This window comes from Triturus cristatus, chromosome 2_1 (assembly GCF_964204655.1).
Source record: "Triturus cristatus chromosome 2_1, aTriCri1.1, whole genome shotgun sequence".
Taxonomy (NCBI): Eukaryota; Metazoa; Chordata; class Amphibia; order Caudata; family Salamandridae; genus Triturus; species Triturus cristatus.
The window spans coordinates 276,900,167-276,924,329 of NC_140581.1; the positions used below are offsets into that span (position 1 = coordinate 276,900,167).

General features: G+C 46.2%; 1 protein-coding gene across 3 annotated transcripts in view; it reads right to left on the minus strand.

The window, feature by feature from the left end:
• CPLANE1 (ciliogenesis and planar polarity effector complex subunit 1) overlaps positions 1-24,163 on the minus strand; it is a 2,680,747-nt gene that overhangs the window by 1,136,078 nt on the left and 1,520,506 nt on the right. For all 3 annotated transcript variants that reach the window (XM_085631095.1, XM_085631092.1, XM_085631094.1), the window contains exon 35: positions 9,369-9,559. In XM_085631095.1, coding sequence (XP_085487221.1) covers positions 9,369-9,559 — 191 coding nt within the window. The remainder of the gene's footprint in view (positions 1-9,368; positions 9,560-24,163) is intronic.

Sequence of the window (24,163 nt, forward strand, 5' to 3'; positions counted from 1 at the left end):
AATGTATAAATCTCATGCTTTTAAAACTATTATCTACTGCTGATTGTAAGCTTAATGCTTGGTGTGAATGGATTATTTTTCTTAAACGTAGACATTCCTCATTAGTATGGGCTCATAAAGACTCTACTAAATTTATATCCAACATGTGGTATAATATTGGCTTATATTACCAACTGGCATTAATTAAAAGGCATATACTAATTTGTTTTCTATTTCTTACAGTAAACCTTCTTTGTTTAATTTATTTGTTATTCGATATTCTGACTGTTCAAATACACTGATTTAAGTTATTGTTCACGTACTTCTAATGTAACTTATTCAATTTGTATTCCTGCGGTTAGGGCAATATTTTATGTATGGTATTAACTCTATATTTTATTTAAAAATACATAAATATTTTTGAACGCATTATATTCTTTACAAAGTGCACCTTTGTACTGAAACTGGTTTAAATATGGTATTGAAGTTTTTATTCTGTATTAAAAATGCTGTTGTGTAGGCAGATTTCAGTTGAACTTCACTTGCAAGGGCAAAAAATGAGGACTTGGCTCTGGTGGAGTGAGTGCTCAGATGACTTCTTCCTTTTTTGGCAAGTGCGTAGAACATTTTGATGCGAAAAATGATCCAGTGGGATAACATCTGCTTCTGCACCACCTTTCCTTTTCTACTGCCACAAAAAGTTGCAAAGAGTTGGTCATCCACTACGATGTATTTAGCGCAGTCTAGAAAAACTCAATGCCAGCCTAGGGTCCAGGAGATGCAGCTGTTCATCCTCCTCAGTAGGATGGGGGGATAGAAGGATGATAGGGTGATGGATTGACCTAGATGGAAGGGAGTAAACATTTTGGGGAGGAAAGCAACCCTGATTCACAATGCCGGGAAAAGGTTGTAAACGGCGAGCAGGCACTCAGAGCTTGCAGCTCATTGATACGCCTTGCTGAAGTGAATGCCACCAAAAAGACCATCTTTATTGTTAACACCCACAACTGGCAACTGTGAAGGGGTTCGAACTGAGATCCAATCAAAAATATTAAAACAAGATTAAGCCCCACTGGTGCATAACAAAAGGAGTTGGAGAGTTCAGGTTGTTCAACCCCCTTAAGGAATCTCAGAACAATAGGGAACGTAAACAGGGTAAATTGGTGTGGGAGACAGGGGAAAGCCGACAATGCAGCAAAAAAAAAATCTTACAATGCCTACCGCACACCGCCTCTGAGCTAGATAGACTTTAAACTAGAGGATCTCTGATAGTTGGGCTCATAAAGAATCCACATTATTGTCTGCGCACAAAAGTGCTCCATCTCTCAAAAGAAATAGTTACTTACATGCGGGAATGATCTTTCTTTTGGATACTCTATATACCTGCATAGTCCTCATCTGTAGAATAATCCCAGATGAAAGACTGGATCCAGTAGGCTCAGAGCTCCCACCGGTAGAGAGTGCTGGCTTCATATCAATACCAGAAGTGGAGTCCGATGATATCATCAAAGCAATGTAGTGCCCAACCCAGCATAGTGACATCCGTTTCCATTAATTTTAGCTCCATCCTTTGAGGTGAGTGGAGAGAGTGACATCAATATATTTGTCCAGTTACATAAGTAATTTCAGATCATATTACATTTCCCTATATCACATCAATCAACTGGGAGATGGGTGGGATGAGGAATCTGTAGATTGAGTATCCACAAAGAAAAATAGTAACCAAAGGTAAATAAATTTCTTCTGATGGATACTTCTACCTGCAGATTATTCACCTGTATAATAGCTTTCAAAGCAATACACTGCCCGGAAGGAGGGTTGATGGATGGTTAGAATAGGAAATCTTGCAGGACTGATCAGGCAAAGTGGCTGTCCTTATACACTTCAGTATCCAAGCAAGAATGCTTGACAAAGATGTGTAGGAAGGAAGAGTGCCTTACCTGTAACTCCAGTTCTCTGGTATGGGAACTTCCATGATAAATCATAAGGGTTGAATAGTCCTACCCATGTGCGGGGAACCTGGAACACTTCTTTAATATATCTTTTTAAGTGGAGATTTTCACCTTTCTTCAGGAAGGCCTTAAAGACACTTAAACAAATAGACAAATAATGCAGCCTATATAAATAGGCCACAATGGCTCAATTCTTCATCATTAAGTCAAAAAAGGGCTGTACATTAAATATGAGAACAATTTAATATGTTTTCCAAACAGCAGAAATCCCCCTCACAAACCCCTTTTTCATGACAGAGAAGGAGGAGTGCAGGACAGAGTAGCCTCATAGGCTGTCATTAAATGGCTAAAACAGAGGCTGTGCCTTTAAGAATCCAGAGACCACCAGTATCCCATCATGAACAGGTGGTGGCAGTTACTTTAGTTATTTTTGAAGGCGACGTGAGAAATATGTAGATTGTAAGGATAACTCTGCATATTCCACAGGGGAGGAGGGAGGGCTGCTTATGATTTATCATGGAAATTCCCTTATGAGAGAACTGGAATTACAATCAAGAAACTATTTCTTCTCTCGTAGTGGATTTCCATGTAGAGTCATAAGCGCTGAATAGAATATCAAGCCCATCCCCATATAGTGCGGTGGAGGAGACCGAGGATGAACTAGATAGTTTAAGCGAATAGGTTTCCAAGGGAAGCCTGACCTACTTGAGCATCTGCTCTAGCGTCAGTGTCAAGGCAGTAGTGCTTGGCGAATGTATGAACTGATTTCCAGGAAGCTGCTGTGCAAATTTCAGAACTAGGGATATAGCGCAGCAGAGCAGCAGTAGCTGCTTTCACTCTAGTGTTTTCTTAGCTTTGAGCAGAGCAAAATACACAAGACTAAACATCAGGAAATGGACTGCTTAGGGATGGCTAAGCCTGAACGGAGTGGACCGTAGTTGACAAACAATTGTTCTGATTTCCGGATGTCTCTTGTCTTGTCCAGACAGAATTTAAGAACTCTACTCACATCAAGGGAATGGAGAGTTCTTTCCGCTGAAGTAGAGGCATTCTGAAAAAAAGTGGGTTATGAGATTGTCTGGTTGACATAGAAGTCTGAAATTACCATTAGGGAGGCATTTCGGGTAAGTCCTTATAACTACTTTGCTAGAATGAAATACTGTGTATGGTTCATGTGAACAAGGAGAGCATTTTTCCAAGACAGGTGTTGAGAAATGCTATGTGTATGGGCTCAAAGGGGTCCTGCATAAGGCGTGAAAGGACAACATTCACCTCCCATGAAGGAGAAGGTTGCCTAATAGGAGGAAAGAACTTTAAATCTTCTCCTTATTGATGAGGACGCTGACGAAAGAGGTTTGTGAAGGACATATTCTGTAGGCAGTAAGAGCTGCCAGGTTAACTATTATTGAAGAAAATTGCAAGCTATATTGAGCCAAATGGAGTTATTATGCAAGAATGCCATCTTCTTGGCAAGTGGTAGGGTCCTTGTCCTTAAATGTACACCATATGCAGAATCTCTTCCATTTAAAGGCACATGCGGAACGTGTGGAAGGCGCCTTTGCCTCTCTGAGGATATTCATGCAGTCCTGTGGTAAGTTCAAATGTCCATACTGTACTAGCTCAGGAGCCATGCAGCCAAACTCAAAGAAGAGAGATTGGGGCATACCATCTGGCCTTTGAATTTCGTCAGTAGGTCTGGTCTGCATGACAGCTTGAGATGTGGACAGACAGACCGGTGAAGAAGGTCCGTGAACCACCATTGACGAGGCCACTCCGGAGCTATAAGTATCATCTTGGCTCTCGAGTGGGACAGCTTGATGAGGACTGCTGGGATCAGGGGAATCGGTGGAAAAGCGGAGAGAAATCTGCCAGACCAGTTGATCCACAGGGCATTCTCCAGCTTCCCTGGCTGGAAGTACCTAGATGCGAAGCTTCTGCATTTTGGGTTTTCTGCTGTGGTGAATAAGTCTACGCTGGTGTGCCCCAGAGTTTGAAAAGGTCTTGGACGACATTGTTGTTTAAGACCCACTCATGGTTTTCTTAGAGGAGTCTACTGAGAGAATTTGCTTGAGCATTTTTTACATCTGGAAGGTGAGTTGCCGTGGATTTTAAGGTCTCTGGCCAGAAGCCGTTTCCACATTGTCTGGACTTCTAGAGATAAGGGCCTGGACCTCTTCCCGCCCTGCTTGTTGAGGTAGTACCTGTTTGTTATATTGTCCGTCTGAACAAGTAGGGAGTTGGAATTCAACGATGGATGAAACTTCTTTAGTGCAAGATGGACTGGTCGCAGTTCCAGGAGACTGATGTGGTATTTCGATTCTCTCTGCAACCAGTTGCCCTTAAATTGGAGGTGGTCCATGTGGGCTCCCCATTCTAATAATGAGGCATCGGTGACTATTGTTTGAGGAGGAATTTCCTGATGAAAGACTGGGTGGAGAACACCACCATTCCAATGACAGCTTTGTCAGTTGGTCCCACTAGTCCTCGAGGTATTCCTGTAGAGGCCTCATGTGGAGATGGGCATTCAGTGTAAGAAAAATGCAAGAGGCCATTGAGCCAAGGAAAGAGGATACTGTTCTCACGATTGGATCATGAGCTTTCATTAGAGCCTGAGACTTCTGAAGGATTGATAAGCGTCTCTCCTCTGAAGGACACACTTTTGCCCGCAGGGTGTCGATGGAGGCTCCTAAGTAGTGTAGTAGTTGTACTGGGACAGAGGCTGACTTTGTGTGATTGACATGAAGGCTATCAGAATAAAAGGTGGTAAAGGGTGGGGGAGAGCTGAGAGCCTGCAACTCACTGCTCATCTGAGGTAATGGCCATATAAAATACTGTCTTTAATGCAACATTCTTAAAGGACAATTATGCTGGGCCTCACACAGAGTTCACCTTAGAAAAGTTAAAACTAGGTTGCAGTCTCACTGGAGTACAATAAATGGAGTTGTGGGTGGGAGATACAGGTTTGCTAACGCCTTCAGAAAAAGCATTACAATTGGGAACTTGAACAAAAAAGGTTGGTCTAGAAGACAGAGGAATGCAGACAACACATTGAAATACCCCTTAAAAGTGCTTCTTCACATCCCCACTGGGCGAGGTAAAGTGCAAACTGCAAGAGCTAGGACAACGTAGCGCATAAGGGGTAGATGTTGTCCATGGAGCAAGCAACAAAGTTACTCCATCTTCCAAAGTAAACAGACTTGGTGGAGTGGCAAAGCACTGACAATATGAAGTCCACCACCCCCGCTGGTAGCTGAAAGGAGTTCAGATGTGCCTGCTCAATCTCAAGGCATGAAAATTAAGGCTTCAGAGATTGGGGTGAAGAACCATTCCCTCCGACTAGAAGAGAAGGTTCAGTCTGCAAGACAGCATGAGCTAGGAACATATGGAGAAGCATTACATTTATGCGTACCACACCCTCCTTGACCAATCTGGGGCGATGAGAATGACTTGGGTCGTCCGGACATATTTTGCTCAGAACTCGAGAAATCAAGGATATGGGGGAAATGCGTAGTGCAGCTGAAGTTCCACTTCAACTGAAATGCACCCTCCCCGCCCCCCCAAGGCTCCCTTTAACGGATACTGCAGGACACAGACCTGCTGGCATTGATCATTTTGCAAGGAGGTGAACAAGTCGTCTTAAGGAGAGCCCCAGTGGGCGAAGATTACCTCTGGCAGGACATGCCACTCATAATTGGCACAATAACACCAACTCAGGCTGTCGGTTCTGACATTCAGAGACCCACCGAGCTACTGGTAGTAATCCACATCCCTTGGCAGTATGCCCAAAACCACAGCCTCAACGCTTCTAGGCAAGACGGGTGAGACCCTAACCACCTTCTTTGTTAACATATCACATCGCAGTTGTATTATCTGTCAAGAGCTGAACAGACCGACCTTGAATGCATGGAAGAAAGGCCTTGAGTAGCAGCCAAAATGCCATTAATACTAGCTAATTTATATGAAGCACCAGCTCCTCCAGAGACTAGAAACCCCTGATCTCCAGACCCTCAAGATGTGCTCCTCACCTTAGACCGGAGGAATCCGTCACTACCGTTACCACAGTTAGAAAGAAACTGAAAGGCATCCATCGGTGAAGGCTCACCACGTTCACACACAAGAGCACATCAGCCAAAGCATCCCATGAGACCACAATGGTGCCGGACAGATCTCCCCCTGGAGGAGGAAAGGGATGAAGAAGGGTAGTGTCCAGAACCAAGCGTATGAACAGAATACATTGAGAGGGCTCCTGCTGATATTTGGACCTGTTAATTGAAAAGCCCAGGTTGAACAATAGAGTTACCATTACTGCAGATTAAGCATCACCAACTCCTGCAACTCGGCCTTGAGCTGCCAGTCGTCCAAGTACAGAAGGTTTGGAATACATGACCATCTGAAATAAGCTGCAACCACTGACATCACCTTGGTGAAAACTCGAGCTGCCAATGTCAAACCAAAGGGAGCACTGAATTGGAAATGGGTGGACCCCACAACAAACCACAGGCAGTTCTGGTGCAGGACCAGGATGTGTAAGTAAGCATCCTGCAAGTCGAGTGACACCATTAGGTACCCCATCTCCAATGCTAGGCTAGCATCTTGAACTTCTCCTTTCGAAGGTAGAATTCCAGAACCATGAGACCAAGGATTAGACACAGATCACCATCCTTCTTGGGCATACGAAGTATCAAGAATAAAGTTGTTGCCTAATCTTCTACTCTGGCACTAACTCCATTGCTTCTGTCAGAAACAGTGCTGCCACTTATTTCTGCCGGATAGGAAGATGGTCCCCATATGGGAAAGGGGCAAGAAAAGAAGAAGCCTGTAGAAAGGGTAGAAGGCTATTATCTGAAGGATCCACTAGCCCAAAGTAATTGCCTTCCAGGCTGGTAGATAGGAGAACAACTAGTCTCCTACAGGCTCCTCGTGTGCTGGAAGGTGCAAACTAGGCCTGCTTTCCTTGGGGGTGTAGAGGAGGAAGAGGAGGAGGCTGGGTGGAGGGATCAGGGGCCTTTACCTATTTCCTTGCCTCTGATCTTACTTACTAGAGGGTTTGGTGGCTACTGCGCCTGTTTCTCGGCGAACTAGCCTTGGCAAAAGCTGAGCTCTATAGAGAAGCCTCAAAAGCTAAGCAAATGCCTGCAATCAAGCTCAGAATGAGAGTGTTGGAGGCCTAAGGATCTGGCTGTAGCCTTACTGGCCTTAAATCACTTGAGAGTGGAATATGCTTGCTTACTAAATAATTGGGCACCATCAAAGTGTAGGTCCATGAAGATGGCTTTTCTATTTGTGGAAAACGCCAACGTGCGAAGACAAGCATGGCGGCGGACCGCTACTAAGAACCTCATAGCATTGGCTAATGAATCTGCAGTATTGAGGCTGGAAGTAATGATGTGGCGTGAAGTATTCTGGTTATCTCTAATGGCATCTGAAAATGAAACCTTGATATTATCAGGGACCTGGTATACCTCCATAACAGGCAAATGGTGTTCAAACATTTTAACGCCATACTTCTAGCTAAGAAATCTTTCATGTCCTAAGCCATCAAACGTTCTGAATACCCTGTCTGTTGGTGTCACAGAAAAAAATCCCTGAGACCGGACCGGAAGAGCAAGAAGGGAGCCTGGCCAACAGTTGGTGGTAGAAATGTGGCGCAGAATGGCAACGGGCCAAGAGGCATGAATACTGGCACGCCATACGGCTGCATTGGGGCCCAAAAGTGTGCCAGAGAGGGAATTCACCCCAGTAAAGATATTAGAGAGATCATTGAAGAACACTGCTTTATCAGATCCTGGTAGTGGAAGATTAGGTAGACAGTTATCGGTGCCGGGGCAAGGCCAGCTGGCTCAAGGTCCGCCTCAGATTATGGTGCCTAAGAAAAAATAGGTCAGACTGCTCGACCACTACTAACTAGTTCTGAGGATGAAGATCCTGTGAGAGTCAGAGGGCACATATGAGACCTACTTTTTGAATGTTTCATGTGTCTCTTATGCTTCTTCTGTTAACTGGAGGAGTGGGAGAAAGTGACCTTGAAAGGGCCTGAAAATGACATTGGTCTTTCCCTTCATCGCAAGCACAGGCTGCAAAAAGTTTGGCCTCCCACTCCTTAATTGCCTTGGGATTCACGTTGAAGCAGGATTTTGAGTCATGTCTGGAACCCAAGCACGAGAAACATATAGAGTGGGAGTTGTTGATGGATATTTGCCCTTCACAGTCCCTGGAAGGGTTGAAGCCTGAGTGCTTCTGGGAAAGCATCTTTGTAGCACTGATACTGGATCTGCTTCAAAGGCATGGAAAAACGAAACTGATGGTGTGGCGCCGAGGCAGGTGCTATATGGCTTCAGTGACATCTACTTATGCTACTTTCAGGGTTGATACGAATCTAACACCCCCCTACTGGTGTCCGAGATCTTTGACGTTTTCTGGATCCAGTCTGACAACTAGTATTATGTAAAAGGTAACAAAGCTGCAGATAGAAGTATCCACCAGAAATCAAACTCTAAGACACTAGGAGCCAAATTTCTATTTAGCACTTTAAGATAGCGGTAATAAACCTGACCTCATTGCTGGGTCAGTAAATCAAAGAGGTTGCAGATTTCAATGTACTAGAGTAAAATCAGTGTTATTTGTTCATACCAAGGCAATTACAACTAGCATCATGGATGCTTGTCTAATCTTCCTGACCATATATGGAATGAGGGAGAGATGGTAAAGGGCAAGTAGATATTACTGACCACTTTATCCAAAAAGCATTGCCCATGGTCCGGAGGTTTGAGTACTTGAACACAAGGCTGTGGCATTTCCTGTTTTTGCTTGTGGCAAAGAGGTAAATTTGAGGAAGGCCCCACCTACTTTCATCTTTATACCCCACTCATATGATTCCTCTCTTGCTCAGAAGATCAGCAAAGTCATTGTCAACCTCTGCTAAATGTTCAGCTAGGCGGTAGATTTTCCTATGTAGTACAAAATCTTTTTGTAACTTTTTGACCGATGCAGATCATGTGTACCTCTCTGTTTCTGTATGTGGCCCATCAGAGTAATATTGTCTGCTGGAAACAGGACTATCTGGCCTTTGACATACGTCTGACGATCAACATTACAGAAACAATACAAGGCAGAGAAAACAACAACTGATGACATGACATAGTGATTTGGTTCAAAATGTTTAAAATGGAATCATGCCTTGCAATGGTGCAAACACCTTTCCAAGACCAAACAAAGCCTAGATAACAGTCATTAAACAGGTGGTTTTGAGACTATTTCAGAAGATACCTACCACATATAGGTTCCTGCAAATGCCCATTACATACATCTTTTTCTTTGGTTATAAGTTAGCAATGTGTCTGATCAGTAAATAATTCTCACTTTTTCTGATTTATAGATTTTTATTTTAAGCTATAGATAAGGGGAAGTGGAATTCCCCCAAATGTGTAGTCTACTTACCGTCCTCTACTTTCTCTTTTCATGTCTCTTTGTTCAAAAGGTTCAATGTTTGCTTTCAGCAGCTGAATCGATCCAGCAATAGGCTCTCCGTACAATTGCTGAGGTTTATTCGGAATACTTTGGTTATAATCAATAATATTTGTAAGTGGTATGAGTCTCGGTGGTTGAAAAGGCGGAACTTGAGATATAACCTAATAGCAGATAATAAATACGAATTACCAATTTAATTAAACATTTCATTATCTGACTAGTGATGATCTGGAATGTGAGATGTAAAGAAATGTGCAGTTAAAATGGTTACATACACAACGTCTCCTTTATCATATTTACATATAGCTTTCTCTATTTACAGAAGTGCAGTATCATCCAGAAACAATCCTGAATTTCATGATTTTTTACCAGACATATTAACACATTTGCACGGTTTTATAAATATGAATATATTACTAGATAGATTTTCTGTCATTTCACAATGATGCCTTAAAGCATCATTAGAACAGGTTAAGAAAAACACAAGAATAATCTTCTAAAATGAACAGAGACAAACCAGAATGTTACAAACATAGTGCAAGATTCTTTCAAAATGATTATTGATTCTCTTTTCTCACACTTAGTTAAAATAGTATACACTTACCAGCTAAGCAGGTGCTCCAGGTGAAAATGTTTCCTCTTAGATTCACCAACCTGGCCATACCACAGTATCAACTGGAATTTCCAATGGTCAAGGTACTCACTTGAAACATTTTCTTCGCTGTTTCGTTTCCTTATAAATTGGTGTATGAAATACCTCACTCTGTTCAACCTTAAAATATGTTACTTATCTTTCAGTAGAGTGCTCTAACATTGACATATACACTGTACATTTGTACGTTTTTTAAATCTCCGGTTAACTCAAGATGGGAATCCTTTGGTTTAAAAAAACAAAATTGTAATCATCATGTTACTGACAGCCGTTCCATAGGACTGTTTTAAAAAAATCAATTCAGGTTATTTTCATCAATACATTCTAGCACCGGCATGTGGATCTACCACTAAATCCCAACTTGGTCACCCTCTCAGCATGCAGCTCTACACTGGAAGTGACAGCTGGAACCGCATATATGTGCCATCCAAGCACATTGATGTCAGTTTTTTTCTAGACACTGTCCATGCCCACGGAGCCCAAAGACCAATTGTTCATATCAGTGTACAGATCTCTAAATTGGGACCTTTTTAGATGGAAAAAGAGTCCAATCGACAGAACGGTGATGTGGGAGGGCAATGTGGAATCTGTGGTTAGCAATAGAAAGAGCCCTACAACCTCCTCACCTTTAAAATAGATACCAAAGCAGTACCTTCTCTAGAGGTTGGTCAGAGGAATGACTCCGAACAAAAAGTCCTGCAGGACCGAAAAGTCTAAATGCCATTTTGTAGGACCTGGGTGTCAAAGCAGTGGTGCTTTGTGAATGTGTACACTGACGCCCATTTAGCAGGCCTGGCATATATCCAGGTCAGACACTCTGGAGTGAACCCTTAATCCGTCAGGGATCTGCTTTTTGGCCAACGCGTAGCAGATCTAAATGCAGATGCAGAAGACTATTCACCTGGATAGCATGCTCCTCTGCATTGCTATGTCTTTCTTTTCCCCAGAAAACCCTACAAACAGCTGATTCTTTATCTGATGGTCTTTGGTGCAAATGATGTAAAAGCTCAGTGCTCTTTTGGGATCTAACAATGGAATCTCTCCTACTCTTTCGAGGAGTGAGGCAGAGCAAAGAAAGTGTAGAGTGTGATGGACCAAAGAAACAGAGGCACAAGTTTCGGCAGAAAAGCCACTCTAGTCTGTAGCACCAATCTGACCTGAAAGAAGGTGTGTATGGCAGCTGTACTGAACGAACTTGAGACTCATGCGACAAGCTGAAGTGATTGCGATCAGGAACATTTTCTTCAGGGTCAGGAGATACAGGGGAGTGCTGTGTAAGGGTTCAACCAGGTATACATAAGGAAATTAAGGACCAGATTAAGGTCCACACTGAGGCATCACAAAAGGTTTTGGGAAAACATGGGGGACAAACCTTTGAGGAGGCGCATCACAACAGGTGATTTAAACAAAGTCAGCTGGTTCGGTAGCTGTAAAAAGTACTCACAGGCAACCTTTAACAGTGGCCACTGCAAGTACTTTCTGGGCCAAAGACAAATTAACAGTAAAAAATCCAACTGTTTGGCATGCAATGTATTCATGTTAAAAGTACCAAACAAAGCAACAAACTCATCATACCGACCATATAAAGCGATTTTGTAGAAGAATGTCTAGGTCCCATGATGACATCCACTACTTCTGGAGGAAGATCAAATGTAGTCAACTGCCGCTGATCAATCTCCATACACCGAGTTGTAGACTGTGAAGGCCTGGGTTTAAGAACCTGCCTTGCTACTGTGAAAGAAGTGCCTCCTAAAGTCTCAGCCGGATTGGAATATAGATGCTATTGCTCAGGAATTCCAGGCAGGACACTCTCTTCCCACAAGCTGGAGACACTAGGACAACTGTCCCCCATTGGTCCCGATCTTCTTCAGAATTTGGAGCAGGAGAGGTTGGGTCAAAAAGGATACAAGAGCACCATCCTCCACTCTAAATGAAATTGGTCTCAGAGAGAGAGCTCAAAAGTGTTGAAATTGCATACTTTCGGCAGTGGCGATAGGATTGCGCCAGGGTTCTCCGCTTTGTTGGATGAGACCCTGCACCACCTCTGGGTGTAGCTGCCATTTGTCATTTACTAGGTGTCACTGGCTGAGTTTGTCAACACTGACATTTAAAGATCCTGTCAGGTGAGGTAATGTCAGGAAGAAGCCATGATGATCCAGCCAATTCCAGAGGCACATGGGCACCAGGCACAGCGCAGCACAGCACAGCACCCCACATGTCCTGCTTTTTGCAATACCACAGTGGTAGTGGTGTTGTCCATGAGGATCTGAACCACCCTGCCTTTGATGAACAGCAGGAAGGCAATTCAGCAACAAGAGAATGGCCCACAATTCAAGAAAGTTGATGTGGAGGCGGGTCTCCGTCAGAGACCAGAGACCTCTGATCTCCACTTCTCCCAGATGACCTCCCAAGCCCAGCAGCAGCGTATCTGTCACCATCATCAGCTCTGTGTGTGTAGATAGAGGGGTCTACCACTGGTCCAATTACAGTTAAGTAGCCACCACTGCAGATATTTTGTAGTCTCCTCCGACACCGGGATGGAATCTCAGTGCTTCCCTAGGAGCTCGGTCCACTGAAATATCAGATCCCACTTAAAAGCCTGCATGTGTCATCTGGCTGGTCGATGAGTCAAGTGTAACTTTGAAAACGTTGATCATGAACCCCAGCAATGTAATGAGGTTTGCTGTCATCTGGAGGTGATCCACAACTGACTGTGAAGATCGCCTTCAACAGCCAGTCGTCGAGGTAGGGACACTCCAACCTCTGAAGAATTGGAGCGACCATCGCCATCACCTTCGTGAACACCGGAGGGGCCTAGGTGAGGTCAAAAGGATACATGGAAAACTGAACATGCTCATAGCCCAGGGAGTTCCTGTGGTCCTGCAGGACTGGAATATGGATATAGGCGTTATGCAGGTCCAAAGCCATCATCCAGTGTCCTGGACTAGGTAGAGCCTAGCCCAGCGTGAGCATCTTGAATTTGTCCGTTTGCATGGAGAAGCTGAGGCGGTGGAAGGTCTAGATTGGGAAGGGGGAGGTCTGCCCTTCTCCGGGACAAGGAATTATCGGGAGAAGCACCCCGTTCCGATCTCTTAGGTGAAGACCTCTTGCTGTGGCTCCTTTGTCCAAAACACCCTGTTCCTTCTGCAATAAAATGTTTCTACGAAAGCTACTTTGAGGAGAGTGTAAGATGCAATTGTACAGAAAGGAAAGGCAAGAAACAGGCTTCTAGGACTATCTTTAATAAGAGAAGTGGGGGTCGGAATGATTACTACTATCAAGCACTCTGCCTAAGCTGTCCACTGTATCCAGGACTGACCTGGTAAGGTAGTTGGCCGCACCTCGGCCATCTTGAATGGCCTGTGCCGAGTGAGTGCGGAATTCTTCCAAGGTTGCTCATAAGATTTTAGTCCCATAACGCATGGGAGTGACTAAGTCCTATCAGACATGGCTTGTACCTGCCTAGCAAGCACCTGGAGTTGACAGAATGAAGGGCGAGGCTAGCAGAAGGAAATATCCTCTTTCCAAATGCCTCAATTCTATTTAACTCCTCTGTCCAGGGGGAGGAGGAAATTAGGTATTTGGAAAAGAATTGGGGCTAACCCTGCTAGTTGAGGCCTGTGCTACCAGGCCCTAAGTAGTAGGGTGCTACATAAGAAAAGCAGAGTCACCCAGAGTGGGTCTGTGACAACATGAAAACATACCAGTTTACTGGTGGAAAAGGGCAGGGTCTGTTCCAAGTGCCCATCAGGTGTTGGTTAGGGTCTCGTTGAAGGGCAGTAAAGATTCTAAAGATTGTCTGGACTGTAACACCTCTGCGAGGACATTGATTTTTACCTCAACAGAAGGTAATCATAGATTAAAAACTTCAACTTCCAGTCTGATGACCAATGAAGTAGATTGCTCCATGGAAGAGTCAATGTGTGAGATCGGTCCCATGTCAGGGGGAGTCCTCAGCTCACTGGCCTCTTGTAGGTTCATTTAACTGTGGTGGCGGGTGTGGAGTCAGCTACGAAGCCTGTGCTTAACCCAAAGCAGGATCGGGAGGCACAGATGGTGCAGAGGGTGGACCCACTGAAGGTAACCTGATTGGAGGCCTCAGCAGATCCGTGGCACTGGAAGGCGCCCTAAAGGTTGCAAGCCGGCTGCCAAAGATGCGGAGCATGGCATCTTTGGACACCTCAATGTGTTGTGGTATCGCCGACAGACCCAGAAATTTGAGGTGCATCAGGACTAGCTGTGGAATCATCTCCTTAGTAGAGGACCAGGGGCAAAACTTTGTGGCACCTTGGAGTATTTGCGAGTTCTCATCTGGAGAGTGGTGAGGCTGGGACTAAGCCTGCTTCGACTTCTTACCCTTCTTTTTTAATCTGGACTTACCCAAAGACTTAGATCATGATGAGCACCTGTTGCAGGACTATCTGCAAGCACGGAAACAAGTCTGTTTCCTCGACTGTGAGCAGGAACAGGCCTTATGGTGTTTGACAATGTACAACTTGACTTTGCAGTCAGGGGATCACTTTTGGGCCCTTCAGGGCACACTTCCAACATAGCTTGGAGTCGTGGGATCTGTCACAGACATTTGCTTACAAGAGACTCAACAAGGCTTGAACTGTTTAGTTTTAGGAGAGGTCATGTTCGCTTACAAAATGGAATGCATATGGATAAAAATTGTGTTGATTGACGAGAAAAGAAAAGGAGCTAGCTGTGGATTTGTGAACCAAGGTGCAGAAAAAAATAACTGATGTTAGGTACCTATCTGTGGTTCTAGCAGTCCCAACGGGGGCAGACTAGTGCAGAGGAGCTAAGATGAAAAATCTTCTGGATCCAGTCTGCATATGGAGATATTCTAAAGGTGAGGAATCTCTGGTTAGAAGTAGCCACCAGTAAGTAGCTTATTTTCCTTTAGTATTGAAAGTTTTGCTATCGAAACAATCACCAAGCAGTGGGCAAAGAGGTGCTTTTGCAACTCTACAAAGAAGAATAAAGGTGATCCCCCAGCACTGGTATTATTCATAGATTCAGATGCTATTTAAATATTTGCCTGTGGCAAGAGGAAATTATCCATTAAAAATAAGCATGTAACCTGGTATATTGTGTAAGTCAAATTTGGGTTTCAGTCAGTTTAGGGCTTTCATACCCAAACCTCCCTGCCCAGCGATGACACGGCCATCTTGCAGCTCACTATCTCAGAGGCATAAACGAGCATGCAGCAATTACTGAGTTAACAACTCACTAAAGAGGACCACAAAGTTGCATCTGAATCTGAAAAGATGCCAGTAAATCACTTTTACAGATAAGTAATTGTAGGAGAGTAGGGTCTGCTTTCTATGTTCACCCCCACCTTTTGCTTTTGCTTTACTGGTTTTCGACTTAGATGTGGCTGTGGGCCTGCTAATCAGACCCACAGCCCTGCTGTTCTCTCTCTAAATTAATACTATGTACTTTAGGTGCATAACCTCATTGGATAGGATCACCTTATTGGCCCCTGTACAGTGTACCTTAGGTACCCAGGGCATAGGTGTACCCTAGGCCTACCAGGGGCTGCAGCATGTATTATGGCACCCCTGGCCTGGCCTTCCCTTATGACACAACTGGCTGATCACTCAGCTGGGGCAAGGTCGTGTAATCACCCCTTGCTTAGGTGTAGTATTCCTATACCTACCTTATATATAGACACATGTGTACCTATCAGCCACTCCTATGGCAGGCCTTAACAATCCTGGAGGCAGAGTGCTTGGTAACATGTGAGATAGTGCTCTAGCCTGAGCTGAGCCTGTCTGCAGCTTTCGGAACCATGTCCTTATAGCTGTTCTATGATATAGCCTACCATATACTCTTAAAGTGCCTTATAATCTTAAACGGTTATGGTAACTATGGTTTGGCTTTATCAAAACATGTCGTGTAAGGTGTCTAACACTTTGGAATAATACCCCCATCCCATTTCTGGGGATGAGGATATTATCCCTCCCTTCTAGAGAGAGAAGACATGTTGAAACCTACTTACCCGGTTAAAGTTAACCAGAGCCCCAGCATCACAAAATGGATGCTGCTGCCACGACACAAGTCTGACCTCCTGCTGCTGGGAGTGATCCCGACACGGGAGGCTTGGACAATAGGTTTCCTGCCTTGGGAGGTGCGAGCACCACCCCAGACAGGCCTTAGTGTATTGGGGCAGGGAGGGATGAAAGAAACTAGACACTGCCTGGGGCACACAAGGTGTCCCATGCATAGTCCAGTTCAAACCGGCGCTGGGGCACTCCAGCCCCAGTCCTGGCGCGAAACTGGACAAAGGGAAGGGGGTGTAACCACCCCCCTCCCAGGTCCCACCCATAAGGCGTGACCTAGCAGGCAACCCAGCCCCCCAGATTAGTATAAGTGTGGTAGCTGGGCCCCAGGAAATTAGATTATCCTGAACCTGCAACTTGAACAGAAACTCTGGACCTTCGACATTCGACGAAAGAAGAAGACTGAAGAATCTCCCTTGTGGCCAAGGAGGGGTCACCCTGTGCGAAAAGGCACCATCAAGAGACTAACCCTTTGCTTTGCTGAAGTTCTACGAGGGACCGACTGCAGAGCCTGACCAGAGCCTTGACTTCCAGACTTCTCCGACCCTGATCCACATCCACAGCCGAGCTGAGATCCGTGGAGGCGACGAGAGACGTGGGACCGGCTACCTGGGAAGTATCTTCCAGCGCAGCTTCTGAGGAACCCTCGAAGTTGTGCACCGGGGATTGAGAAGCCCCAACCCCAAGCACCATCTGCACCGAAGATCAGCCACCCACACTCCACGAGTCCTGCGTGGGGCCCTTCTGCATTTTCCTGCTTGCCGCGTCTGTCCGGTTGCTTGCCCGTTGGCTAGTAACCTTTGCGACGACACACCTTCGATTTTCCACTGCTGGTTGGGCTCCTCCAGACTGGCTCCTGCTCCTCTGCAAAAGAGAAGCACCCCAGACCTTCCTGGTCTGCACCAGAAGCAAGTCCTCCATTCTTCGTGGGTTCCGCTTGCCAAGGCTTGGTGAGTCCTAGTTCTACTTCGACGCCGCCGACAGCACGAGCCTTCGTGGGACAGTTCATCTCCTGGTCCTGGTCGTCCTCGAAGTCTCCTGGTACCCGTGGCTGCTGCGACAAGCTTCACCGCTTCACCTGCAATCTCCCGACATCGCCTGGTTCCTTCCTGGTTCCACGTGGTCACTGGCTCGTGACCCAGACTCTGTCCCTTCTGCTTGCAGGTATCCTTCCTTCTTGATCCCAGCCTTGGGATCCACCGGACACTCTTCACTGACTGCCTGTCAGCAACTTTCCTTCAGGCATCCATAGAAGTCCACGACGAAACCCGACGCAAGTTCACACCTATGCACCCGCAGCCCGTGGGCTAGGTAACTTGGGTACTCCGGTGCTCACAAGGGTATTGACTATCCTAGGGTCTAGTTTCCGAGTCTCGACTTTCTAGCTATACCAGAAGTGTCCTAAAACTGCTTATTTCTGAAACTGTACTATTTCTATCGATTATACGCATTACGCGTGAGTGTTTCCACTCTGCACCTGAATCCCGTGGGCCTCCCACTTCCTAACCTTGGGTAGTATATTGTAGCCCCAGCGATTCCCTAGGCCTAGGCCTATCTTATTTCCGTGACAGTGGTCCTTATACCACTTACTTAGTATATGGTTTGCGTGGCCCCTAGGGCCTAACTGTATTACTTACCTGTGTGACTTAATGTATGCTTGAATAAGACTGTGTTGTACTTACCTCGAATCTCATAAAGAGTGCTGAGGATTTGACTAGAATAAATACACTTTATTTTATATATATATCTGTTGTGGTGTCCTTTCATTTGGTATTCAAGGGATTACATATGGTATAACAGCTGGCTTCACATGCCATTCAGAGTTTAGCCTAAGACTGCTCTTGTCCATGCTACCACTAGGATAGCTGGTCTATAAGGTTGACTTTACAACCAATCACCATAAGGGTTGTTTGGACTGATACAAGGTGTACACTAGAACTAGTGACATTATATATCAGGCCAACTTCTCACAGTAATCACCAGAAAGAGTGCTAACAAATGTAAGTAATGAACAAGTTACTTACATTCAATAACACTCTTTCTGGTGCATTCTATAAATACATATACTATAAACTATAATCACATATTTCTCACCTGTAGAATATTCCCAATATCAAAGGATCCAGGGACTTTCCCCAGCAGAGCTCCTGTGCGCCAGTAGGTGGCATAATGCAGCTCCTCAGTGGCTCCAAATCACAATGAAAGTGACAAAACAGAGCCATATCTAAGCACCACCGAACTGCGCTGTCATCAGTTTCATTCATCTTTTTCATTCCACACCGTCAGATGTGTAGCACAGAACCAATTACATGTGACAGTGTGCTGATCTCTAAATGTGGGACATTTTTAGTTGGCATTAAGGACACTCCAGGGAAAGGGGAGGTGAGATTTCAGTGAGAGATTTACAGTTAGAGTATACACCAGAGAGAGAATTCTCAAAGGTAAATACTTTGCTTTTCTGACAGATAATTCATTCTAACCATAGATTGCTCACCTTAAGAATACATACCATAGCAGTGCCTCTCCAAGATGGAGGATCTAGGGAATGTACTCAAACCAAAAAGTCCTGCAGAACCGAGCGGGTAATTGGACCTTCCTGCGAGACCTATAAACGTATTAATGTTTTATGATTGCATCTACTGACACATCACAGTCTGACAGAGCACTTCTCATGCCAATGCTACTTTAGCGGCCATGACCCAGGTGAAATAGGCCCTCAGACCTTCCGGGGGCTGAGTCTTGGCCAGTGTGTAGCATATCTTCATTAAGAAGACTATCACTTGGACAGGGTCCTCTTTGGCACCATATTACCTTTCTTTATACCTGAAAATCTGACAAAGAGCTGATCATCTACTGGACAGCCCTTTGTGCAGGCAATGTAAAATCATAATGCCCTCTTCGGATAAAGGTGATGGAGTCTCTTCTTCGAGGGCTAAGGCTGAGCAAAGAATGTTGCAGACACAAGGAGATGATGGACAGAGCACTGAAACTTTCCAGACACTCACCCCCAGTCTCAGATCTGGGTTGAATCCATCCTCGTTCTTTAGCGCACTTCGCCACCTCAGTTCAGACCCAGCTATATGCAAATCAGTTTTGACTCTGTGCCTCATGGGAACAGTCCAGCCTGAACTGCCAAGCCAGATTTTCTCTGAAATGGAAACAAGCATCCTGGGACCGGTTTCGGGGTAACACCGCTCATCAGCCAGGCTAGCTTGAATCCAGTGGCAAAGTGAGCATGGGACCCACGTCTGGGCATACCCTGCCAACTTAGGGCGAACAAAGCAAACACAAGGAGATGACGGATGGAGCGCTGAAACTTTCCAGACACTCACCCCCAGTCACGGATCTGGGTTGAATCCATCCTCGTTCTTTAGCTCAGTTCGCCACCTCAGTTCAGGCCCAGCTATATGCAAATCAGTTTTGACCCTGTGCCTCATGGGAACAGTCCACCCCGAACTGCCAAGCTAGGTCTTCCCTGAACCGGAAACAAGCATTTTGGGACCGGTTTCGGGGTAATACCCCTCATCAGCCAGGCTAGCTTGAATCCAGTGGCAAAGTGAGCAATGGACCCACATCTGGGCATACCCTGCCAACTTAGGGCGAACAAAGAAAACACAAGGAGATGACGGACGGAGCGCTGAAACTTTCCAGACACTCACCCCCAGTCACAGATCTGATTTGAATCCATCCTCGTTCTTTAGCTCACTTCGCCACCTCAGTTCAGACCCAGCTGTATGCAAATCAGTCATGACCCTGTGCCTCATGGGAACAGTCCAGCCTGAACTGCCAAACCAGGTCTTCCCTGAACCGGAAACAAGCATCCTGGGACCGGCTTCGGGGTAACACCCCTCATCAGCCAGGCTAGCTTGAATCCAGTGGCAAAGTGAGCAAGGGACCCAGGTATGGGCATGTTGGCAGAGTAATCAACTGGCTAACGTGGGTGTCATGACACTGGAAAGGAAGTCCTGAGCAACAACTTGACCGGCTGAACTGACAACACCTTCAGTTCACTCATGTGGCATGACAACATGATGGCAATGAGAAAGACTGTCTTCAAAATTAAGTGCCTAAATGAGCGGCTGTGCAGAGGCTCAAAGGGCGTGGACATAAAAAGATTCAGGACCAGATTCAGGCCCCTGTGGTATCACAAACGGTGGGGGAAACAATTAAAAAAAAATCTAAAACGTATCATAAATGGTGAGTTAAATGAGAACAGTTGGTCAGGTAAGCACAGAAAGGTTGAAAGACAACCATTCACGGTACCTACTGCAAGACCTTGCTGGAATAGAGAAAGAACAAACCAATGGACATCGTCTGGCTTGAAAAGAGTGGATATTTCAGGCACCATCCCATGCAACAAATATCTTCCGGCACACCATATAGATGGACTTTGTAGAAACACAGTCAGGTGCCTCTGTTCAATCTTCACGTATGGAGGTGAAGGTCGTGGAGATTTCAATGGCGAATCGTGCCCTGCTGCTGAAATAGAAAGTGGTAGCCTAATCAGAGGAAAAACAACTTATGTTCAGAACCTCTGGGTACCACACTTTCCTAGCCAGTTCAGGGCAATTAGAATGACTCCGGCCCAGTATGTATTGATTTTAAGAATGCATACTGGAGCCCCTTGTTCCATTCCAGCCAGAATGAGTCTGTAAAAGAATACCTTAGAGGAAACCTCAGCTCACAAAATTGCAGACTCTGCATTCTTGATGGTAAACAGATCTAGCTAGATCACTGGATCCAAACTTTTTCGACCTGCGGCTCCCTTGACTCTTTTGCCACTGCCCGTGGCTCCCCACTGTTATTTTTTTTTTAGGAGGGTGGGGGGAATGTAAGCCCGCCTCGGGAGTACTTGCATTTTTCTCCCTGAAAATAATTGAGATGAAGCAGATAAAGGTATTATAATCATATACACAGGGTGTTTTGTATTTCTAAGGCGGTGCCTGAAATAAAATATTCCTAGTTACACTTCTTTGCCCATGCCATTTTTAGAGTACCTCTCAAACATTTGTATCCCAATTACAGTGCTAGATAGCACCCATATGCATGTAGGCCCCAATGCACTTGAAGAATATTTGCATGCACTTCTATTTCTACCTATGTCCCACGTACCACCACACCTGTCTTGGCAGGGTGACCCACGATTTTTTAAACCACATAAAGCTTTAATTTTACTGTCTCCTCCCTAAAATTGCCTCCAAATCAATAAAAGTCATATAAATTCCTCAAATTGTTTTTCTTAACGTCCCTCTTTCTTGCTTCCAAATGTTGGCATTATGCCGTATGAACAAGTGACTTACCTTCGGTAATGATATATCTGTAAGAAACATTAGTTAGTTAGATTCCTTACCTTAGAATATCCCCATGCGTCAGGCTGGATCTGGGAAAGATTTTTCATCAGCAATACCCTTGCGCGTCGCTAGGCGTCGTCTGCGGCTCCGCGTCCGTCGTCGGCATCATGATCGTCGGAGTACTTAGACGCCGCCCTCGCGCGCTGACGTCAGCTCTTGTACATAGCTTTCCGCGCCAGGAACGCAGAGCCATGCAAGAAAACGACACTGGTGCCATGAATCTAGGGCCCTGAAAGGGATAACCTTAACCCTAGATATCAGTTCGCAGAACGGGGAGGATTGGTGGGGCGGTAAGGAATCTAACTAACTGTTTCTTACAGATATATCGTTACCGAAGATAAGTAACTTGTTCATCTGAAAGAAACACGTTAGTTAGATTCCTTACCTTAGAATAGATACCCCAGCAATACCAACCCCGGTGGTGGGTCTGCGAACCAAGATCACACCAGGAAGTCCTGGAGAACGGAACGGCCAAAGAAGCCGTCTCTCCGGACTTGGCTGTCCAGGCAGTAATGCTTAGCAAACGTGTGCAGCGAGGCCCACGTTGCTGCCTGACAAATGTCCTGCAGAGTGACTCCCCGTCCCAGGTCAGTAGTAGCCGCTTTGGCCCGAGTGAAATGAGCCCTCAGCCCCACAGGCGGTTCTATCTCAGCCAAGGAATAACAGGCCTAAATGCACAAAACGACCCACCAAGAGATGGTCTGCTTGTGCACTGCCCGCCCCTCTTAGCGCCCACCTGGCCAACGAAGAGTTGGTCGTCCACCCGGAACTGTTTCGTGCGGTCCAGATAGAAGGAGAGCGCACGTTTTGGGTCCAGACGGTGGAGCCTCTCTTCGTCTTTCGAGGGATGCAGAGGCGGAAAGAAGGTGGGCAATGTAATAGACTGGCCGATGTGAAAGGCAGTAACCACCTTAGGGAGAAAGGAAGGACGAGTCCTGAGAACAACCTTTCCGGATGGACAGAGAGGAGAGGAGGTTTAGAAGAAAGAGCCTGGAGCTCACTCACTCTTCTGTCAGAGGTGATGGCAACCAGGAAAGCAGTCTTAAGAGTCAGAGACGAAGAGGGCAATTATGAAGTGACTCAAAAGGAGCGCACATCAGATAGGTTAACACCAGGTTCAAGTCCCACTGAGGCATTACGAAAGGGACAGGAGGAAACATGTGAGTAATGCCTTTAAAGAATCTAGCAACAACAGGGGACTTGAAAAGAGAAGGATGATCAGGAAGCCCTAAGAAGGCAGAAACAGCTGAAAGATATCCCTTGAGGGTGCCCAGAACAGAGCCCTGCTGGGCCAGGGAAAGAAGAAAGAGGAGAACTTCAGAAAGAGGGGCGGAAAGGGGATCCACAGCCTTTGCTGTGCACCATGCCACAAATTTGTTCCACCTGCAGGCGTATACCGTTTTAGTGGAGGGACGCCTGGCTGCCAGAATGACATCACAGACTTCAGGAGGCAAGTCAAATGGCATCAACTGTCGCTGCTCAATCTCCACTCATGGAGGTGGAGGCTGGACAGGTTCGGGTGGAGGACTGTCCCCTGCTGCTGCGACAGAAGGTCCTCCTGAAGAGCCAGTCGAATCGGGGGATCGATTGACAGACTGAGTAGATCAGGAAACCAGTAACTTCGTGCCCAATCTGGAGCCACAAGGATGACTTGGGCCCGGTCGCGCCTGATCTTCTTCAGCACTCTGGGCAGCAGTGGTATAGGTGGAAAGGCGTACAACAGACCGCAACTCCATTCGCGACGAAAAGCGTCTCCGAGCGAGTGCCGCCTTGGAAATTCCAATGCGCAGAACTGATGAAATTGCGCGTTCTCTTCGGTGGTGAATAGATCTAACCAAGGCTCTCCCCACTGCCGAAAGAGGCCTTGCGCCACGTCCGAGTTCAGACGCCATTCGTGATCCATCATGCACCGGCGGCTGAGTTCGTCCACCCTGGCGTTCAGAGAGCCCGCCAGGTGTTGAACCACCAGGGTGATGCCCTGATGTTCCAGCCATGTCCAGAGGCGCAGAGCCTCCTGACAAAGGGTCCACAACCCCACCCCGCCCTGTTTGTTGCAATACCACATGGCGGTGGTGTTGTCCGTGAACACCGGCACCTCACTTCCCCGAACAGAGGGAAGGAATGTCTTCAGTGCAAGCCGGATCGCCCTCAGCTCCAATAGGTTGATATGGAGCCGGGACTCCGCCGGAGACCAGAGGGCTCTGATCTCCGCCTCTCCCATGAGGCCCCCCATCCCAGGAGGGACGCATCCGTCACCACTACAAGCTCCGGTTGGGGTAGGGAGAGGGATCTGCCACTGACCCAATCGCGGTCCGTGAGCCACTACTGCAACTGTCTTGCAGTGCGCTCCGAGATCAGGACGTGGTAGGACAGGTTGCCCCGATGTTGAGCCCACTGGAACTTCAGGTCCCACTGCAGAGCCCGCATCCGCCACCTGGCGTGATGTACCAGCAGGATGCAGGAGGCCATCAGACCCAGCAGCCGCAACACCAACCTAACCGAAACTCAGGATAAAGACTGAAAGATCGGAATCAGAGCCTGAATATCCCGAACTCGCTGTTCCGGAGGATAGACCCGAAACAGCGCCAAATCCAGAACCGCTCCAATTAAAAGAATCTTCTGGGAGGGACTCAGATGCGACTTTGGCACGTTGATGGGAGAACCCCAGCAAATGCAGGAGGTCGGCCTTAGTCT